Source organism: Marmota flaviventris, chromosome 1 (assembly GCF_047511675.1).
Source record: "Marmota flaviventris isolate mMarFla1 chromosome 1, mMarFla1.hap1, whole genome shotgun sequence".
In the NCBI taxonomy this organism is placed as follows: domain Eukaryota; kingdom Metazoa; phylum Chordata; class Mammalia; order Rodentia; family Sciuridae; genus Marmota; species Marmota flaviventris.
The window spans coordinates 189,290,384-189,314,022 of record NC_092498.1 but is presented as its reverse complement, the minus strand read 5'-3'; the positions used below and the strand labels follow the sequence as shown (position 1 = coordinate 189,314,022).

The following is a 23,639-nucleotide window of genomic DNA, read 5'->3' as shown; positions in this document are numbered from 1 at the left end:
ACTTCAGTATCTCAATAGTTAGATTTTTAAATAATTGTGAAGTTCCCCATTGCTTTCATCAGAGTCCAGCCAATCCTCATTTTTGCAGATTTACTTCCAGTTTTCAATAACACAAAGTAAAGATTGCATTCATGCATATGGTTTTTCCATGCCTAAAGTATTCTTTCCTTTGAAAAAATTTAATAACTGTGTTTATTTGCTTAAAGGGTATGGGAATTTTAGTGATTCTAAAGATGTTGTCCTAAAAAGAAAGGGGGAAAAAAACCCAACCTCTTCTTAATAAAGCTGATAGAAAAATGTCATCCTAATATTACACCTCCAGGAAGTAGACAAAGAAGCACTAAGCCCAAAAACAGCAGAAGGAAGAAAATCATGAAGATAAGAATAGAAATAAATGACATGGAAGCCAGAAAAATAAAGGGAAAGATCAATGAGAATAAGAGTTTTTTTTAAAAGGATAAACCAAATAGACAAATCTTTAGTAGACTAAGAATAAATGATAGAAAATTCAAGTAAATAAAATCAAAAATGAAAGACATTATACTGGCATTATATAAATATGGAAGATTACAAGATACTTATACTTATTTATAATTATAAATAATTATAGACCAATAAATTCGACAACCTAGAAGAAATAGATAACTTCCTAGACACATACAACCTATCAAGACTGAATCATGAAGAAAGAAAAAGTCTGAACAGACCAATAACAAGAGATTGAAGAAGTAATGAAATGTCTCCTATCAAAGAAAAGCCAGGATCTGATGCTTAACTGCTGTATTCTACCAAATATTTAAAGAACTCATACCAATCCTTCTCAAATGTTTTCAAAAAGAAAACATTTTACAAGATCATCATTACACTGCTACTGAAACCAGATAAGGACACTAGAACAAGAGAAAATTATGGCTCAATATCCCTGGGAACATAGATGAAGAAATCATAACAAAATACTAGCACACTGAATTCAATGGCCCATTAAAAGGATTATTCACCATGGGGCAAGTGGGGTTTGTTCTAGTGATGCACAGATGGTTCAATATACACAAATATATAAATGGGATGCACCACATTAACAGAATGAAGAACAGACCATTGGATCATCTCAGTAGATGTAGAAAATGTCAACATTCTTTCAAGGTAGAGAAATTCAACAGATTAGGTGTGGAAAGAGTATCATAAGACAGATATGACAGACATTTAACTAGCTGCTTCCTTAACAGTAAAATGTGGACACTGTTTTTTTTTTCATCAGAAACAAGAACAAGATGCTCATTCTTATTACCTCAAAGCAAAGTCCTAGCAAGGGCATTTAGGCAAGAGAAAAAAATACAACACATCCAAATTGGAGAAGAAGATAAGGTGTCCCTGTTTGCAGAAGATATAGTTTATATGTAAAAAGCCCTAAATTTTGCCTCCCCCCAAATTGTTAGAATTAATAAGTGAATCCAGTATACTTACAGATACAAAAAAAAATCAACATACAAAAATCTATTGTTTTAATATACTAAAAATGAATTATCCCCCAAATTTTATAAAATAATCTCATTTACAACAGCTACAAACAAACCAAATCAACCATCAAACAAAAACCTTCAGAATAACTCTAACTAAAGAGATGAAAAACCTGGATGCTAAAATGTATAACATAAATGCAAGAAACTGAAAAAGATTAAATGGACAGAAATTCTACGTATGTTGATTGGAAAAGTTGAGATGGATAAAATGCTCACAAAATCCAAAGCAATCCATAAATGCAATCCCCATCAAAATTCCAATGATATTTTTCAGAGAAATAGAAAAAAAAAAAAAAAAAACCCGAAAATGCTAAAAGACCCAAAAAAGATGCTAAATTACAAAAGTAATTTTTAGGGGGAAAAATGCCAAAGGCACTGCACTACCTAACCTCAAATACACTCAAAGCTACAGTAACCAGGACAGCCTGGGAATGGCATTCAAACAGATACAGACCAATGGGAGAGAACAGATTGCTCAGAAGTAAATTCCTGTGTTTGCAATCAACTAATTTTTGACAGTGGTGCCAAGAAAACACCTGGGGAAAGGAAAGTCTCTTTGATAAATGGTATTTGAACAACTGGATATCTATATACAGATGAATGAAATCAGACTCTTTATCTCACACCATATTAAAAAATCAGCTAAAAATGGATTAAAATCTTAACAAAAGACCTGAGCAGAAAAAAAATACTAGAAGAAAACGTAAGGAAACAGCTCTATGACTTTGGCCTGGCTAATAGTTCTTTTGGATAGGAACTCAAAAACACAGGAAATGAAAGAGAAAATAGACAAATGGGATTACATGAAACTTGAGAACATCTGCACAGACAAGGAAACAATCAAAAGAATGAAGAGACAAACTTATGGAATGAGAGCAAATATGTACAAACCATATAACTGATAAGGGACTAGGATATAGGAGATACAAGAAACTCAAACAAAGTACAGGCAAGAAAACAAATAACTTAAAAACTGGGCAAGTAAAGACGGGAGGTTTAGCTTCATTGTAGAGCACTTGCCTAGCATATATAAAGGCATGGGACCAATCCCTAGCACCTAACCTGCCCCACGCCCTAAAATGGGCAAAGATATGGATAGATATTTTTAAAAAGAAGACATACAATTAGCCAGGAGGTATAAGAAAAAAATTATTCAAAATTACAATATAAAAATGAAGTTTAAAACCACAAGGAGCTCTCACCTCACACCTGTTAGAATGGCTCTTATTAAAAAGATTACACATGTCAGCAAGGACACAAAGAAAGGGACCCTTGAACACTGTTGGTGGGAATGTTAAATAGTACAGCCATTATGTAAAATAATATGGAGATTCCTCAAAAAATTAAAAACAGAACTAATGTATGATACTGCAATCCCATTACTGGGTATATATCCAAACACAATGAAATCAACATATCCCAAAGACACGTGCACTCCCATGATTACTGCAACATTATTTACAATAGCCAAGATATGAAATCAACCCAAGTATTTATAAATGGATGAATAGGAAATGAAACTGTGGCATATATTCATGATAAAATAGTATGCAGTTTTATAGAAGGAAATCTTAGCAATGCAGTACACCAAAAAGGTCATTATATTGCATGAAATAAGTCAGGCGCAAAAGACAAATATTGCATAATTTCACTTATGTGTAGCATCTAAAAAAGGCAAATTCATAAAAGCAGGGAGGAATTATTGTGACTAGGAGTTGGTGGTCGGGGGTCAGTAAAAGCAGAATGGTGATTGGGATGTGTTAGGGTAGAAAATTTCAGTTATGAAGAATAATTCCCGAGATCAACTGTACAACATGGTGACTATAGTTAATTGTATTATATTCTTGAAAATTGCAGAAACAGTAGAATTTAAGTATTCTCACCACAAAAATTACAAGTATGTAAGGACTTTCAAATGTTAATTAGCTTGATTAAACCATTCCACATTGTATACATATTTCAAAATCTAGAGGCCTGGGTTTGCCCCCAGCACTGCAAAATAAAAACAAAGTCACCAAGTTAAATGATAAATAAATGCAATTTGTATTTATCAATTAAAAATAACACATAAATATATCAGAGACCACAAAGATATCCCAGTGTTTCTTATGTCCAGTTGTTTTCCAGAAAACCAGTTATCTTAGGTCAGTTATCAATAATTTTCATTTTTTGTGGGTCCAGTTTTGTGGTTCTCAAACTCTCCATAAGGAAGGGCCTGTGCACTTTAAGTGACCTGGACCGAGGACAGAGACGAGTCTTCATGACGCACATATTACCCAGGAGGTCACTTTTTCCACTATTGCCTGGAACAGCTCAGTCCTACGTGTGACCTGGGCAAAACATCAATCCAAGTTCCTGGCAAGCAGAGGGAAGCATTTCCTCTCTAAACTTAGAGATGAAGTTTGTATTTCTGGAATGGATCTGAAGGTCAGAGCCTCTCTGTGTTTCCACATGTGTGCAGTTAGCGAAGGAGGGCTGGGAATTCTGAACACAACCATCTACAAATTGTTTAGAGAACAAAGCCCAAGTGAAACCATTTGCAGCTCAGAGCTTCAGGTAAAAACTTCAACTCCAAAGTGAAATCCAACTTAGCAAGCCTTTGCATTTGTTCTGCATTTTTGTCCAAAAAAGTAAAAGGAAAAAAAAACCATCTCTGGCAGTGAGGATGCTTGCCAGTTACCAAGTTGGGACAGAGATGCTCTGTTATTGTTTACAATGAACATCTTCTGCATAGTTACATGCTGGAGACAGTCTTTAGCTTAAAAAGAAACAAGACAAAATACCTCCACACCCTCAGTTAGAATGACTGCTTTTGGTCACAAATATGAAATGGTTGCCTAGCTGTTATTAGACTAATAGCAGATGGTGGTGTGGAAGAAGTAAAATAAATTCTCTCAATAGTCCCATTATCAAGATCCAGTCATAAGAGCAGAGCTGGGCAACGGAATGTCAGGCCTGAGAAGGATCACTCTCAGGAAGTAGGTGGGAAAGGAAGGGAGTTAGAATCTAAACCCCACAAAAATTCACACTCAAATGCAGGCAGAGTATTCCAAAGCACCATCTCCAGAGGAAATACACATGAGTTTGAATATAGCTCTTGGAAAAAAAAAAAAAAGAACTAACCACAGTTTGTGAAGGTTTCTTGAATCACAAATGGGAATGAGGGACCAGGTGGATTTGGGGATAGAGACTAGAAGGAAACTACAGGCAATAGGAAACCATGTGGATGGGTGGGGGAAGAAACTTTTGAGAAAAACCAGAGTGGAAATGGAAAAATTGGCCTTAGCAGGCATTTGGATGTTTTCCTGCAAGGGCTGCTTCCTGGATAGGTTCAAATCATGAAAAGCCTTTCGCCTGTACTTTGTCATACCTTCAGAATCCAAATAAAAAATAGTTGTCTATTCCCCAAGTTCATCCATCTAGAAGATAATGACCTCAAAGCATTCGACATAACTAAAGGGTAAGCTGTTTAAAGAAGTCAAAAAGGGAACTAGGTAAGTCATTGGGATGGAGTGGCCTCTTCAGAGGCCAACCTTAAACCCACTGAGCAAACACAGAGGCAAGCCAAGGACTTAAACTGGGTGGAAAAGCGCATTTGCTATGAAACTTCATCACACAGGCCCTTTCTGAGGAAGCACAGCTCCTCCTGAGTCTGGGAGAAAGAGAAAATATTATCCACATTTTGTCTTCCTACCACCACCCATAATTTTATGGGTGTTTTCTCACTTAGAATCTATTAAACTACCTCTCACTTTGACATTAATACAGGTAGAATGTTAGACATTTGTTAATCTAAGTGCAACATTGAAGTTAGCAGAAAAGCAGTCTTAAAATATAAAATAGGATCTGGTGCTTTCCAATCACTGTCTCCATGTTTTTATGTCTGTATTAAGTGGCAAACAGAAACCTGAATCAATACTATTCATGCTGCAATGGAAGGAGGTGGATAGGGACTAATGAGTATTTCTTTCCAATTGTCTGCCTCCGTATAAACTCAAAACATTTTGCCTGTGTCTGCTTGTCATTAATGATATCCAGGATCATTTACATTAGTCTTACTCATGGGGATTATTCTGTGGGGGAAAAGAGTCAAAAGGGGAGTAGGCTTTGTGGTTAGATACCATGTGCTAGGATGCTGACTGCATGATATTTGACACATGTTTCAGCATCTCCAGATTTGCTTCCTCCTGGGTAGAATGGGGAGGATAATAACTGTCATAGTTACTTGATACCCACCCAACAATAGCATAGGTTATTAAAAGTTGAAGATGCACTGGCCTTCAGTACCAAGCAGGTATGCATGTGACTGAAGTGGATTGGTTTTAAAGAAATACTGGATGGTTTCACCTCCACTGAAAGGCATCCCTATCTAAATACTTTTAAAGAGTGTTGTAGCCAAACAACATTCCTCCCGTAGGTGAATTTGTCCTTCTGATGAATTACAGGAATGTTTTAAGAGACTCCTAGACTCCAGTATGCTGAACAACTATTGATGTCTGAGTTGCACAGCGTATCAGTATAAATATAATGGCGGGTACACACAGATCATCAACTCATTCTCTTTTCACATTGTGAAGTAGGGCTTGTCTCCTGGGCAAAAAGACCAAACACACCTCAGCCCTGGGGATTCACTTTCTCTTTTTTTTTTTTTTTTTTTTAATGTCTGGTCCTTTGAATCTATGCTATTTGGTTCACTGCTTGATTGGTTCATTGGTATGCTGATGACAGGTAAGGTAAACATTTACCTTCTATGTGGGGGGAATTCAGACAGGAAGTACAAGGTAAAAATGCTGGTAAATGCTAATACCGTGATACTAGAAAAGACAAGATGGTGGGTTAACAGAGGTACCATAAGTCTTCCTCTCCAAACAGACAGACCATCCCCTGGTTTGCCAGTGCCTATCACTTTCACCAGTTCATGAACCATATTTGCATTGTATTGTCTACAGATGACTACTCGCAAACGGGAATCATCTTATCTGGAAAGACACACTTTATATCATATTTTAAATTTTCTTTGAAAGGAAACAGAGCCAAGGTCTTGGCCCTGGACTAGTAACTTTTGAAGGACATAGAGGAAAGATAGGCAAAACCATTTTATGATGGTTTTAGTTGTATTAATAATGTGTATTAATAGGATATAATGAGTGGCAAATACACTGCTACAAAGTAGAGCTGTAGACATTTTCATACAGGTTTCAAATATGCAAACTTTTTCAATGTTTGCACAAGCTTTTATTTGGTAATTGTGAATGCCATGTTAACTCATTGTTGCTTGTCTTAGATTATTTCTTCCAACAGAAGAAAACCACAAAAAAACTGGAATCTACTGAAAGATAACAACTTCCCCAGCACTTCTTTGGCTGATGTGGCACCACACCTGATCAATTACAAAGCATTTAAGAAGTAAATCTATGGATAAATGATTCAAAATTATCTTAGCATAAAAGCATCTCAAATATCTTGAAAATGTGATACACAGAGACATGCTGACAAACACATATGATTATGTAACTTTAATAAATATGTTACTATCACATCTAAGAGATTTTTTATGTGGATTTATATTTCACCTAGAGTTGCTCTCATTTAGTTTAAAACACAATTGATAAATTGAGATGAGTTAGAGAAAAATAGGGAAATCATTGACTTGTTAAGTTTTCCTCTTATTAAATCACTCAATTTCATCATCTGCTTCCCTATGAAAAGATACTACCCATAAGTTCTTTATATCTGACATGTAAAATTAGAAATTTTTTCATCTTGAACCCCTTGTCATTAAAAAATCTTATGAGAACTTTTTTTAAAAAAACTGTTAAATTATAATAGTTTAATAATAATTTTTATGAGACTCCAAATTCTACCTCATATAGTTTTCCTTTACAAGAAAAAAAATCCCTTTTTTCATCCATTCCTTAAATTAAAATCTAGTTTAATTTATCTATTATAGCAAACCTTCCCCCAAAGACATTCCAAGAGGACTTATATTTCTCAAGGAATTTTGAAACTTGATTTCATTCATACATCTCCTGTGCAATTTTTCCTATCAAAGAACTGCATCCCAACGTGCAGTGTGTTCTTTAGCAATTGCTTCCCAGAAACCTTTAGTTTTAGCTTTTACTTTTCCCATAGTGTATAAGCTCTGAAAGTGTGAGCATCCGTGATCTGCAATTTGAGGTAATTTTTGTTTATTGAGAAACTATTTCTTTAAAGATGCCACAGAGAGGGTGGGCTAAAGACACTCCATGAATATGGGTTCCTTCCACTTCAGGGTTAACATCAGCTGAGTGGCCAGTAAGTCTCACATGATGCCTGACAATTAAAATGAAGAGCTTTTTACTCATCACAAGCAGAGATTAAATGCAAACCTCGCACTTTTCTCTTATTCCCCAACAACACAGGAAGAAAAGCATGCCAGCTTTAAAAATGATCATATGATACCCAGTCCTTAGATCACCAATATTTTATGGATAAAGAGATATTTGAGCCACTTGTAAACACTTCAAGAACAATAGCAATGATATATTTATCTTTCAAATTAAATCTAGGGTTTTATAGTGAACTTTTTATATTTTTAATTTTTTTTGCTATGTACCTGGATTTTTCTCTTTCAACTCTAGACCTCTCATTCCTTCTTAAAGCAAAGAAATAGATATTTTTAATAGTAATAGGATTAGATTAAATAATAATAAATTAATAAGAATAATAACAAGCATCAGTCAAAATACTGCCAACCATGTCTTCAATTTTATATGCTTTTCCATGGTTTCACAAACCAAGAAAGTGAACATTTTTAGACTCTTTTTTCTTCTTTTTACCTTTGAACTTGTAAAACAACACTGCAGAGTGAACAGCATACCAAAGGGTGAACCCAGAAGCATTTTTTTTTTTTCAGAACCTATCCAACTCAATCAGAATGAATTCCACCACCTGCCACTGTGGTGGAATGTGCTTTTTCTCAAAGACATCGGGTTTATAGGCCTGAAAAATCCTGAGGGCTATCGTATAGCCAACACCAAACGCAGGAAAGAATCATCCTTGAAGTACTTTTAGTTTCTGTTATTAGCAAAGCCTGACTCAATAAACACATGTCAACTCATGAAACACACATTCCTTCAACACTTAAAATGTACTCAGAACCACATTAAAACATGTGAGATGTGTAGAAGCCTTTGACAACCTGGTTCCTGTGAGAAGAAATGTCTCAGACCATACAAACGTTTACCTGATATCTATGCCAGAAACACAACAAACATGGTTCCGTGAAACTTGGAAAATAATTTCCCTATTGTGGATATAAATAATATCGTCTGACTGTTTGAGGAAACAGATGTTTGGAGATATTATGTAACATATCCAAGAAACTAAATCAATTTCTTTCTTTCTTTCTTTTGTATAGATTACAACTAAAAAATCCATGGAGTGTCTTTTTTGTTTATTTTTTTGAATATCTGCAATTCTATTTATTTATGTGGTATTGAAAGTTTACTTAAATTTTAATAAACTGACACACACATACATACTAGTGCCTCTCACACATTATTATATTTTGTGTATCATTTTAAATATATATTACCATCTAAAACTTTTCATATCTTTATAAGATCACTGATGAGTGAAAATAGATAACTTTTAGGCAACAAAAGGGATAATTCCACATTAATAAAATAAACATCCTGAGTTAGAAATCATTGCTTTGTTGTTTGTGTAGTTTTTATTATTTTTTTACATGTGCATCAGTATGTCTTTGGTGCCGTTAATATTTTTACCAGCCTGGAGAGAAAGACAAAGCCCTGGAATCTAAGTAACTACTTCAGAATGTCTTCTGTCCTGAAGTCATTGGCCATGGAAAGTAAGTCCCACCCGAAGCCTGAGGAGATTAAAATCTACAAAAATGACCCTAATTGTAGAAACAGGAGAGATGGTAAAGCAAAAGATTTTTGATCTTGGAAGGTGTTTCACGAAGCTGGTGTTGCAAAATGTTTAGACAAGATGGGAAGAGTCCACCAAAAAACAATTGATGTAGTCTAGGAGAAGCAAGAAGAAAGAGCATCTTATGTGTATTGACACAAGTCAGACTCTAAACACAGGGTACTGAACGTAGCAGAGTAGATGCCTTATCTGGGCAAAGGGATTGCTGTTCAGTTAGAAAACATGGCTTAGAAACATTTTGATCGTGAGACATAACTCTTATTTTTTTTATTTTTATGACATTTAACATTCCACCGCAATATTTAAAAATTATTCCTAATGAAATCACATCATTTGTGCATGTGTAAAAGCATAAGATAGGTACAGTATTAAATGCTATCAAATACAAACTTAGGTTTAAAATAGCAATATTGTCTGTTATATTTAGTGCTTGTGGGCTTTCTTTTCTCTCTCTCTCTTCAGATTAAACCCAGAGATGCTTTACCAATGAGCTACATCCTGGTGCTTTCTAATTTTTTAATATTTATTTTTTTTTATTTGATTAACTGCAGAGACTGGTCTCAAAATTGGCAATTCTCCTGCCTTACTTTTCTGAGTTGCTGATATTACAGGTGTGCACTGCCATACTGGTTTGTGGACATTTTTATTACTTTTGCCTAACATACATGAAACAGCAACTCTAAGCAAAGGCTGAGTAAACAGGTAGCTATAAAACTCTCATGAAGAAAAACGTGCAAGTGTATGTCTTCCAAAATATGAATATCTATTTTGTTTACACTGATTCCAAAGCCTTCTTGAAGTTAATAATGATATGATGATCATCATCATCACCATATGATTCTTTAAAATGTCTAGTACTCAGATATTGCAAACAATAAATTAGGAGGAATTATTTTTGGCAGGAGAAATAAGTTTAGCTGTAGTTGTCTAGTTGAGCTAAAGAGAACAAATGGAAACCATTGACCATCAATGTGAATATTGTTTTTCCCCAAACTCTGGCTATAAAATCATTAAAAAAGACTGTCATTTTCCTCAAAATAGGCCAAGAATAAAAATTCCATGTAAACAGTACCTACAGAACAATTCTGAATCAGCCCAATGCACTGGCTAAAGGTACTAAAGTTCCTACATAAACTAACCTCTTCTGAAATAAAAATAAAGGCCAATATCAACACCAAACAAACATGTCAGTTTTTATATTGATTACCTGTGACTAGTGGCAAAATGAATGCCAGAATACAGTAAAATTCATGAAAGAAACGTACAGAAATATCACACATCTGCGATATCAAAGGAACATACAACTTACAACTGTTTTTGTCCTTTTTTTTTCTTTAAGTAATCTAATTCCATTATTTGAAAATTGAATAAATGTGTTTTTCAGACCATTTTGTTTCATGAGCTTCTTGCTCAATAGACTGTGAGCCCACCTGGTGAAGGTACCTATTCCTCTCAAAATGTAATTCCTCAGACTCATAAATTTCACAGAACATTTATTTTAGTTTGCACTGCTTTCAGGAAATAAAAGGTACTAGTAAAGAGCCTCTCCGTAGCATGGCACTGGGTTTTTCCCTTTGCTTTCTTTGATTCTATGTGGAACAGCTCAGGTAAGTTTGCTCTCTGCCAGAATTAAATAGTTCTACTCACTGATGCATGTACATTACAACCCGGTGCATGTCAATATCCCTTGGTAGGACTGATCCATAGGTAGGGGCAATGTCCCACTGTATCATGACTATTCCTAAAAACATGAGCAAATATAGTATTTGCCCTTCCTGCTGGTCCATGGGTTTCGTACAGCAATCTGCTCTTCACTTACTGGCTATATAAATATTTCCTGTCAGTGCATAAGGAAGAAAACAAAAATAAAATTAATTCCAAGTACATCCAACTGTTTGGCCTCATATTTAATCACCGAGAAATACTTAAAACAAAGTAGACAAACGGCCATGGATCTAGAACTACTAAATAAATACAGTCCAACAATAGTCACACACCTCTCTCTGTCACTATCCATCTCCAAACATTTTAGCAGGCAGAATTTTTCCCTTGACTGAAGAAAAGACAAGATTACAGGTGCACGCCTATAATCCCAGCAGCTCGGGTGGCTGAAGATTGAGGATCGCAAGTTTCAAGCCAGCCTCAGCAAAAATGAGGTGCTAAGCAACTCAGTGAGACCCTGTCCCTAAATAAAATGCAAAGTAGGTCTGGGGATGTGGCTCAGTGGCCAAGTGCCCCTGAGTCTAATCCCTGGTACAGCCCTCCCCCCCAAAAAAAATGAATGAATGATATCACTCATGGATTGTTCCTGAACTATTAGATGCTTGTCATCATTTTTGATTTTTAAGTGAAATGTCAAAGGCAACATTAGTTTCAATAAATATAATTCAACCAGCCTGTGACTTGGGAGGCAGGAGGGCGTATTTCAGACTCCTCATGGTGCGACTGTATGTGTCGCGAGCACTCCCTCTCTTCTTACACCCATGGCTATTAGGCATGGAAACTTTCTATGGAATATCCATTACTCATTCCCTCTGCTCCAAACACATAGCATGTCAGAAAAATAGGGGTGTGGGAGGGTGGAGAAAGGACAGCCGACCTTAAAAAGCAGAGACAACCAAATTCATTTAAGATGAACACCTTGTTGTCAATAGCTTCTTTCATTTAATTTTCCCCAACCATTTAAACTAACTCATACATTGGGACTCAGGAGGAAAACCCAGTGGGACAAACAAAACCAAAACAAACAAAAAACAAAGCAGCACACATCTCAGAAACTCGTGCGATAGCTCTTAATTTAGTCCTTGTGTTTGAGTATCTGAAAGAGTCTGTGGTCTGTTTTTCATTACTTCCCATCTGGAGAGATTGCTGGCTTTGTTCAGCAACTTCTGGTCATTTTGGCCTGACGGTGATGGTTTTGTTTTATGTTGTTATATTACACAGAACCAAAGCAGTCGCAGCCACCACCCAAGAACGAGCAATCTTGAAAACAGAGGTTATGTTGAAAAAGTTCCGGAAAATGCTTCCCAACAGAGCAAGGAGTGTGTGTCCCCACCCAACTAGCATCCACACCTGACAGGCTCATAGGTAGTATGAGGGAGACAACTAAACCTGTCTTTCCGATGCTAAAATAGTCAAGAGTCTGTGGGGCTATTTCACGGAGGTTAATTTTGATACCCTTCCTCTTTATCTCTAATGCATGCACTTTCTCAGACCTCAACTAAAAACTAACTTGCATCTGATCTGCTGCTTATGCAACAGCTCATGAAAAAATGATTCTGTATCACATCTTTAAAAGCAAAATGGAATAAATCCTTGTCTTCATAATGTTTAGTTTTAACTGCACACCCTTCATCTCAGGCGAAGTTGCTAATGATGGAAAACCAAGTGTCTCAGGAAAGAACAAATCCAATTTGTGTTCTATAATGACAGTCTCAATGACCTTAGTGATTTTGTTTTAAGAAGCCGCTTTCCACACTTTTCAATTTCTTCCCTTAAGAAAGCAATGGTCCTAAATAACTCAACTTCTGCCCATTACTTAAAGAAGCAAAGCATGGCATTCTAATTCTTTACTATTCATAGGAAATGATTTTATAAAACAAAACAAAAAAAAAAAACCCAAAAACATGATCATGAGTTATTCAGGTTTCATAGAAAGAACAATAAAAATATAAATATAATTAAAACCAGTTCTAAGAGATGTATTTTTGTTTTCCTTCAGAACAGATTTAGATAAACATGAATATAATAGTAATATATCACACATAATTCTACATTTTAACAGAAACGATTTTGTATAAAAGCATTTTATAGAAAAAAAATGAGACTTTGTCAAGCATTTTCCAAATATAACTCATTTAATCATCACAACATTCTGTGAATGAGGCCCTCTTATCATTATCTCTTTACAGATAGGGAAACTAAGTCACAGCAAGGTTGAGTAATTGACTCCAAGTTACACAGCTACAAAGTGGAGTGGCAGTGATCCACCAACGCAGTACAGATCCACCACAGTCATAACATAGCTATGCTGATTTTCATATATTTATATATCTCTATGTTTAGGTTATTTTATATTCTTTAATACTGATCTAGTTTCACATGACAAACATTTCCCAGGATTTGACAGTTTAGTTCTTATGATTACCAATTTAATAGCTATGTAACAGTTGTATATGGTCCATAAACTAGAATTTGAATGTTGCCTGTATATTTTTCTAGAGTGGAGAATAGAAGAGTGTTCAAAGTGGTTGCATGTATACATAATTTTAAAAATATGTTGAATAAAATCTTTGGTAAAATGTTCTCAGCGGAATAATCAGTATCAATGACTATGCCCTTTATTGCTCTTTCTGAACCAACTTTGCAAAAAGACTTCCAATGTAGCATGGTAATGGTGAAGACGTCATGCACCAGTTTCACACTGAGCAGCACTGGATGGCCCACGTGTTTGCTTTTTGAGTGGATATAAATGATCACTGTAAATTGCTTTAATTTTCATATTTCCGATGATTGCCTAACTTGCCCTAAGGATACCTCTTCTCTTGTAGCCCTCTCAAGTTTTTGTTATTCTATTGTGTTGTTGTTTTCGTCCACACCGTTCTACCCACTTCTTTCATAGTGAGTGGGTGGGAGTCTTGCATGTTCCTTTCTCAATACTGCCCCAGTCCTATCTAAAATCTCCAATTTAGAATCTCACGTCAACCAACTTTAAAACCAGCTTAACCTTCATTTCCACCATAGTCTACAGACCCTCAATTTATCATTCTAGTTATTTTTCCACAAATAGTTTCTGGATTAGTCACTTTTGTCAACTTCTTCCTTGCTTCATTTCTGGAGGATTGCAGTAAACCCTGAGATCTTTGTTCCAGTACCTGGTTTCATGAGGTCCTTGAACTCCCTGAACACCTGTATCTTCTTCCACATCTCAGAGACTTATTCCATGATCATCATTCATAACTAACAACCATTCTCCTGAAATGTAATTTTTGTCTCTTCCTAATTGTCTCTATGTGTAATTACATCAAGGTCCACTTTTCTGGAAGGACATGCCCTAAATAGGACTCAGTACCCCATTAAGATGGTTATTTGTCCCAAAACATGACCATGCCAATAGTACACTTCTGATCATGACTGCTTACTTTTTAGTGCCCCTCACATGATGTGCTTGGTGAAGGTGATCATCAGTCAGAGTCACTACTGCTAACCACAGGTTCCAAAGGCTGAGGCCAAAACAAGGTGACTGGAGGATTTTTGTAAGTGTATAATGGTCACATCATCACCAAGGCTTCTTCACATGACCTTCTCAGCAAAAGATCTCCATCCCTCTAGTCCCCACAGTCAGCTTCAGCATGACTGAAGGATCGATTTCATGCATTCATGAAACTTTCCCAGTTTGTTCCACAGTCTCCCCTGCTCCATCTCCTCCCCTCCCCTTACTTCTTCCTTTTCTCTTTCATAGTTACGGGTGCCTATTATGTTTTAAGACCAATAATTTCCAAACTACTTTTTCAAACCTGACTGCTAGGAATACAAATATCTTGGAGTGGAAAACCCAATACTTACATATTGAAGACATAGGTATTTATGATGTTTACATAGCAAAATATTTACAAAAAGTTCATGTAGAAACCAAAAGAGATGCATGTTCTAGTAATTTTTTCTACTACTCCAAATAAGCCATGTATCTATACCCTGCACACTTCCCACTTTGGAAAGAGGTATTCTAGATTACACAGGCCCTGTCTTCGTTATTTTCAAACATCTCGCTAGAGAGACAGAAAACTAAATGAGCACTTACCAAAAATTATGGATAGGAGTTAGGACTTAAGCTGAGGAGCCCCACAGTAGTTTGTACAGATTAGCTTCTCCTGCACACTGGATAACTTACTTAAGAAGACTCTGGCCTGCTTTTGGTTAAATCACTTTTCAAACCACACAATTATACAAGGATAGTTTTCCACATGGACAATCTCCTCTATGTCCTTTCCAATGATATCCAGTGATCAGAGATGTCTGAATGGTTGAACAAAAATCTGCCTAGGGAAGGGCCCTTTCATATGGACCACTGCAGCTATCAAATACATCATAGAATGTACGAGGGTTCCCTGATGTTGTTTGCCTATGATTGATTAATGCCTCTGGTTGGTATTTCATCAATGATATCAGCTGCCTGTCTTGGGATCTCAATTTTCTCTGGTTGGTCCCATAGATATTTTTACCCAAAAGAGTTTGGAAATAGATTGGGAATCATACTCTAATGCTTCTAACATACCAGAGGCTTCCCACAGCCAGGAATGACTGTCATGCTCCAGTTTTACTCCTACATGTTCTCCAAAATACTGTTTTCAGTTGCTCTCCCTAATGTACCCCTGCCCATTCCCCTTCCACAGACTGTCCATTGGTGATCTCACTCCCTTGGCCATCTGTAACCCTAAGCTTTCTCGCAGATTCCTCTTTGACGTTTCCTACACAATTGCTATGCCAGGTCCTCTAGCTCAGCACGTCCAGTACGGAATTTATCATCTTCCCCGCAAAACTTGTGATTGCTACTTCTGGACTTCTAACCTCTATGAGCAGCAAATCCTCTTCCCCAATCATGAACACCCAAAATGCAAGCTTCACTTGATGCTGCCTTCCCTTTCATCTTCATAGAGAGTAACTGGTTCTATAGTGACCCCTTTCCACTACCCTAATGATAATTAGAAAACAGAATGACTCTATCCTTATTTTTACCCTTGACCTATGGCTTCAAAACTTCTTTTTTTTTTCTTTATCTGTCTTCACTTTCTCTCCTTGTAATCCAATATCACCCATTTTTGCTGAAATATCTTTTCTTAAATACATAAGCAATCATAGTATATCTACTCAAAAACTATTAATATCAAAGGGTCCATGTTATATGCAGAAATAAGTTTGAAACCTACAGAAAAACATTTTTAAAGCCTCCAAAAGCTTCATCCCATCCTTCTCTCTACCAAATTCCTTAACAGGTCTGATTTTTCAAGCCAGCTACATGGGTCTACTCAACTATATTATATAGTATATAACTATATAACTATATTCTGAAACTCTTTCTCCAGAACATCAACTTGATCCTGATATCAAGCATTCTGCCTTGCTTTTATAAATTTCATTCCCCAGAAAGGAATCTCCTTCAGCACATTGTTAAAACTGCATTTACCCCCAAACAGGGCTATGCCAATAGTACAGTTCTGATCATGATATCATTCTATAGATACCTCTGTTACAGGTACTTCTGTGGCACTCTGACATAAACTAGGGCAATGCACGTTTCTTAATAGGAATATTAAGAATCGTTTCTTGATTTCTTTTCAACAAGAAATAGAACATTTGGGTGGCAGAAACCATGTCTTATCATTGCTTTATAGTAACTACTGTAGTTTTTAGCTTAAAGGAGACATGGAATGCTATTTTTTTTAAACTGCTAAATTGACTCTGGCTCCCATTACCCAAATATATATGCACATATGAGTGGGGTTTTTTCCTTAAAATGTGTGCATATAATATTTGCATAAGAAATGGGGACAGTTTTTAAAATGATCTTGGCTCTTCCACACTTCTTGATCTCAGTATTACAGTGAAGACTGGATTAAGAACAACAAACAACATATGTTATAAGAAGCTTTCCAATTTTCCAGTAAGAACCGGAGTCATGCAAGAGAGACCATATAGATTTCACAAATAAAAATGTAACACAACCTTTAAAAGTATATGGGATTCTCAGACACTGAGAAATATAAGCCACAGTCAAAAGACTTCAGATATGTTTTCAGGAAAAGAAAAAAAAAGCCTGACTAAATGAAATACCAACTCTGAAATCCTGTGAATTATTTATAGCCAAAGTTTAGATACAGTGGGCCCATCAATAAATTTATTCCTTGTCAACAAATGTTGCTAAAGCTTTAAAGAACAGAGAAATTAAAACATGCTTTGCAAGAGAAAGTTTCCCCCAGTGCTCCTCATTTTTATATAGGAAATCAATTTGCATCCCTGATAATATCATTCAAATCAGACAACCCAAAGTTGTTAGGAGGTAATTTAGTTTTATGCTGAAGCAATTTGATACTTGTTCTGATTTGTGATTTTCATTTTGTTTGTTAATGAAAAAAATTAATGAGCGATGTTACCAGAAATACAACTCATCAAAGCACTGGCATTATTAAAGAGGGTTGCCATATACTGTACACTGCCATCATTGTGCAGCTGAGGCCTCGACCACCATGATTCAGGAACCATCAATCAAACAGCATAGGAGAGAGCTCAGAGTATGGATGCCCTTATACATACCTTTGCATTGATTTGTGTTTTTGTCAAGAATTGCCTTTGTGGATACAATTTTTCCATACCTGAAACAGAGAAAGAAAAAGCCCTGTTATTGTAACCCAAGGAACAGACTTAAAATAGCCTAATGAACTTCGGGGCATAATTGAGCGTGAATATACCACGGAAAACAAGTTCTGAACTCCCATTTCACACCTGGATGATCTCCTTTCTCAAGATCTTCTTTATTACTCTGCAGTGCATTTCCCCTACCTGAGCACTGGGTTGTGTCTTCATAGATAAACCTATTGAACTATTGTTGGTGGCTGAAAGGAAATGCATGTGATTGTGATCAAGGTAAATTGTTGTCTATGGACTCATGGAGAACAGTATAAGCCTCAGGGCCAGGTTGAATGGGGTTCACCTCCCATTCTGACTCATACCTACTGCTGTGACTTTGAAGAGTTTAACCCATCTACCTTAGATTTCAGGTTTTTTTCTTATGAAAAAATGAGAAACTACATATATGAAATCCAGTTCAATCAACTTCACATCTTCAGAAATCCAGGTGTTAGGTTCCATAGGCAGTTAGTGGAGTAGTTCAAAAAATATACCATGATGCTAAACGGCCACAGCTGGAATCCCAGTTCAGCCTGGATGTGTTTGATTGGCCACCTCAGGGACTCTTTACATCATTTCATCATCTAGTGACGTAGACAAAACTATTCAAATAATAGTGTGGATTATTATTTATTTGCAATGATACAAATTTATTTGTAAATATATAAGATGAGATAATAGTATCTTCCCTCTAGGGCTGATGTGAGGGCTAAATGGGACAAACTTGAAGAACTGAGGGCAGTGGCTGACAGTAAGCTCACATTTAATCTTAGCTCTTCCACCCATTATGATCATCCTCTCATCTACTGTAGAATACCAGTATTTGGCATTCTCTGTGGTAGATGAGACATAAAAGAGGATAAAGATTCTATTTCAAACAGCCACTAAATCACTACTATTTAGACTGTCAAAATCTTCTGGAAAGAAATTGGGCAAGGATCTTTTATTTGCTAAAAGATGAGGTTTACAATTTACACCATTATGTTTAGTGAAAGGAGTTTCATTAGCTATGTTCTCATGCAATTGGTCACACAAACACTCATAAGTTTAAAACTTTTTTTGTTTATTTTGTATTACCTCTATGCCTAGTAACTTATATGCTCATTCCCTTCCAAACCCTCTACACCTGACCTTTCTCACTTCACAGAAAACACATACATGCCTCTCTTGCAAACTCTGATTTCATACAAGAGTTTCTCTTTGGGAAAAGTAACCAGTAAAATAATATCATATTTGAACAGTTCCTTCAGTAGACAATGATTCACAGATCGTATCAAGGAACTAGATGTAATACTTACTAGTTTTGGACAATTTAGGCAAAGAAACATTTGCAAAATATAGAGAAATAAAAAAAGAAGATGATGATGATGATGATGATGATGATGGTGAAAAAGGATATTTGCTGAAACTATTTTCCACAAAAGGTTCTGCTAATACAGTATGCGAATGATTTAAAAAAAAAACAGAGAGAAAAAGAATTTAAAATATGTATAACTAACGCATAATGTCAGGCAACGAAAGCCTTAAGATAAAAATCCTTCTTAATTGGTTTCTAAAGCTTCTCCTGAAATTTTTATAGAAGTACCTTCAAAATTAAAATTTAGCTCTAGCTTTTAAATAAAATTGAAAATTACTTTTTTTTATACAGAATGACATCTCACAAGGGGACTCTGGACTGAAGGTATGCATATTATATCACTACCTCAATATCACAAGGATATTTTCTTCTCCATTAAATGTAGGATATGGAAAATGCTGCTATCATTATTTTACAACAACTTTAAAAAAATCAAGTGCATTCTTGTAGAAAGCACTTGTATTTTATATTTTGGCAAGCAATTTAATAAAAAAGAAGAAAAAGAACTTACTTTATTTCCCACAAACTATTACAATATTACCTTAAATGGAAAAATCACACACACACACACACACACACAAAAAAAAATCACTCACCATAGTAGTAAACTGTTTCCTGACTTCCCTATTTCTCATTGCACTCTAGGTGAGACTTTCCAACACTGTGAAGTAATAAAACAATGGAACCCAACTCTGAAAACTTGACACAACCTCTACCCTCACTGGAGTTATAGGAATTTCAACCGTTGGCTTTGTTACAATGTTCTGCATTAACCATTATTTTGCAGAGCTAGGATATGCTTTGAACAACAAGAGAAGGTACTTAATGGGCCACTGGTTACAGTTCATGTCTGAACTCTCACAAGGGCAAACAGGTACTTTCTGCATGAGTGGGGCTGTATTCTTCATGACCTGCCAAGTCAACAACTGCTATAGGTAAATAAAGTTTAAGCCACTTTTTTAAAAGACACAAGCACAGAAGCCACCAAGCTAATATTAAACTTGTGAAGAGCTATATTAAATTTATTTTCCTAGCGTTTTGTCCAAGTATACAAAGAGACTGGAAAAAAACTACTAGACACACTAAAAGTATATTTTTGCACACTGTAAAGGAAAAAAATAAGATCTTTGAGGTTAAAAAAAGAAAAGAAAGAGGAAATCTTAAACCTATATTTACCTCCTTCACTCTTCCCCTTTCCAGGTTTTAGATCAAGACTTAAGTCTTCATAAAGTTTGTCTCCAACTGAGCCACCCACGAGTGGAAAGCAAAAGTCTGATATTAGAGGGAAAAAAATGTGACCAAATGACTGAAGGATGCCTGGAAATGGACACCTAAGTAGTGGTCCCAGGTGCCTCCTGGATCCAAAAGCTTTCAGACAAATCCAATTCATGTCTCTGTCTTTTCGTTTCCTACAGCAAGAAGAGATAGAATACTATCCATGGCCTACCTCCCTGGAGGTTTGAACTTCTTGGGGGAAAGAAATAAATGAAGTGACCACATTTGATACAGTAATTCTTTCCATGTGGGCCTTCTCCCGGCAATGTGAGAAGCCCTGATATAGCACTGCTAACACCTTCCGACATTAAAAAAAAAAATATATATATATATATATCGCTCCATATTGCATCTACATATTCACCAACTACCCAGAATGCTCCTGTGGTCACCAAATAAAGCCAGATGTCAAAGAGCATTTTCCTTACATTCTAAGAGTATTTCCTTAAACAGTAGCTATTCTACAATAAGTATAAATCTTATGTTTGAGCTTTCATAACTGAATTGTATAAACTCATATGTTGTCCATCATCTCTAAAATATTTTTAGCTTCAGTTGTTAATACAGGTTTTACATAAGATTTTTTTTAAAATAGCCATTTCTTTCCTGGCACTTATTCTTAGTGTTAAGTGATATCTGAGTCAAACTATATTTGTTGATACACTTGATTATTCCACATACAAGCCTAATTTAAACTAATGGCATATTTTATTTCCAAAGTTGAAGAGAAAATAAGAAGCTATTATGGGTCTACTCTTCATGAATTATGAAGGCATCAAATTGTTGGGAGCATTCTACAAAGAATTTATTTTTAAATCCTTTGCTGAATCACCCACTGTGTATATTAATTCAAAAAATACAGGCAGAGACTGAAAATAGAGTCTCCGCAGTCAATTAACTCTCAGCGAACTCATTTTTCACATGCCTTCTATATTGATACCAGACTAGAAAAAGGTATCACATTTATTTAATGGATGAAACATTATCCTTTTAGCAAATGTGGTTGTTTGCCTACTTTTAGATGGCTCATTCATTCTTTGGCATTTGGAGATGCTAATGGAGCAAATCTGTAGCTCTGGGGCCCCTGTTGGAATGCAGGAGGGCTGTCCTTGATGGACTACATTGGTTTCATCTACAAGTTCACAACCATTAATATTCTGAAGGATTAACCAGTTCAAACTAAAAGTAAGTGGACAAGGTATGTGTATTTGTTATGGGCTGAAATTAATAGGTGGAAATATTCACCCCCAGTTCCTCAGAATGTGACTATACCAGAGGCAACATCTTTAAAGAGGTAATTAAGGTAAAATGAGGTTTTCTGAGGAATCTCCATACTGCTTTTCAGAAAGGTTGCACCAATTTGCAGTCCCACCAGCAATGTATGAGAGTGGCTTTCTTCCCACATCCTCGCCAACATTTATTGTTACTTAAATTCTTGATAATTGCCCTTCTGACTGGAGTGAGATGAAAGCTAAGTGCAGTTTTAATTTGCACTTCTCTAATGGCATTTGCAGGTAAATGGATGGAACTGAAGACTATCATGCCAAATGAAACAAGCCAATCCCCAAAACCCAAAGGCCAAATGTTCTCTCTGATATTCGAATGCTAACTCACAATAGGCTGGGGGCACAGGTAGTCCACTGGACTGGACAGGGCAGAGTGGGGGTAAGGGAAGGGAGATGGGAATGGGAGACAATAGAATGAATCAATGAATCCGACATAATTTTCCTATGTTTATATATGAAAACATGACCAGTGTGACTTCACATGATATACAACCACAAGAATAAGTTATAGCCCATGTATATGTCAAAATACATTCTACTGGGCTAGGGCTGTAGCTCAGTAGTAGAGGGCCTGCCTCACACATGTGAGGCACTGGGTTCCATCCTCAGCACCACATAAAAATAAATAAAGATATTGTGTTCATTGTCAACTAAAAAAAAAAAAGAAAAGTTAAAAAAAATACATTCTACTGTCATGTGTAAGTTAAAAAAAAAAGAAAGAAACTCTAAACCATGTATCAACACCAAGTAAATTTCACAAATATATTCTACAAAATGTCTCCAGTTATCATACATGTCTGTGCAAAGCACCCTCCAAAGAACTTAAAAGAAGAGCCTATAGAAGTGAGATTTCTAGAAAAGTTCTTTTGAAAATCATAAGTGCTCTTCATATTTCTTAAAGAAAAGCAATTCTAAAAAAGTTTCTTTTTTCAGATCAGTGTGTTACTATTTAGCAAATTATATTTTCATGCTACAAACAAGTTCAATGGGATCCAAGGGGCTGTACTGTTGTATTTCAAGTATGACCTACTCTAAAAAACAGTGGTGCTCAAGCTTTCATGTGCACAAGAATGACTAGGATGGTTTGCTAACACATATTGCTGGGCCCTTCCCCTGAAATTCTAACTCTATAGCGGGCCTGGAGAATTTTGTGTTTCCCAGGTGAGTCTGGCACAACAGGTGGTGCTCTGAGAATCACTGCTCCAAAAGACAAACACAAACTGCAAAGCATGAGATATGTAGGACCCCAGAGACTATGGGAGCTTTCCACAGACATCAACAACCATATCCCAAACTGCATTTTCTTTCATTCAAATAACAGTCTATGTTTTAAAAATGGACAATGTTTCTTAGAGTTTTTGCCTAATGATGTTCATCATTTAGCCAATACAATGACAAATTACAACTAAAATCCACCTGTTTGACATTCTTTTTCAGATACCTATAATGTATCTGAAAATACGGGCAATATCTATTCTCATTCTTCACCCAAAATAACTGGTTGATAGTATATTTGATTGAATTAGAGTGTTAATCTAGTAAGAAACTTGGTATACACATATTGATTACTAACTGGTTAATGTCTTTACTGGTTCTTTAAGTAGAAATGGATGTCAACATGGAACAGATGCAGCAGACCAAAAATGCATATTTTCATTTTCAATCTCTAAATGAAATAGAGAATCACTAGTTTTCTAATTCTTACAGTTAGTACCTCATCCGTTGTACATTAAGGTTATATATTTAGGTTATAGGAATGGGGTAGATTAGTCTGCCCTCTTAGCAGAAGGCTGTGATAAAGAGGTTTCCATGCCAACAGGGTTGCAAATCACATACATCTGGGTCCTCTTTCCAACTGATCACAGC

General features: G+C 35.9%; 1 protein-coding gene across 20 annotated transcripts in view; it reads right to left on the bottom strand.

Annotated features, from left to right (window-relative positions):
- The window catches only part of Rbms3 (RNA binding motif single stranded interacting protein 3), a 1,055,032-nt gene that overhangs the window by 454,844 nt on the left and 576,549 nt on the right, over positions 1–23,639 (bottom strand). For all 20 annotated transcript variants that reach the window (XM_071619646.1, XM_071619615.1, XM_071619630.1 and 17 more), the window contains one exon: positions 17,763–17,821. In XM_071619646.1, the coding sequence (XP_071475747.1) occupies positions 17,763–17,821 (59 nt within the window). The remainder of the gene's footprint in view (positions 1–17,762; positions 17,822–23,639) is intronic.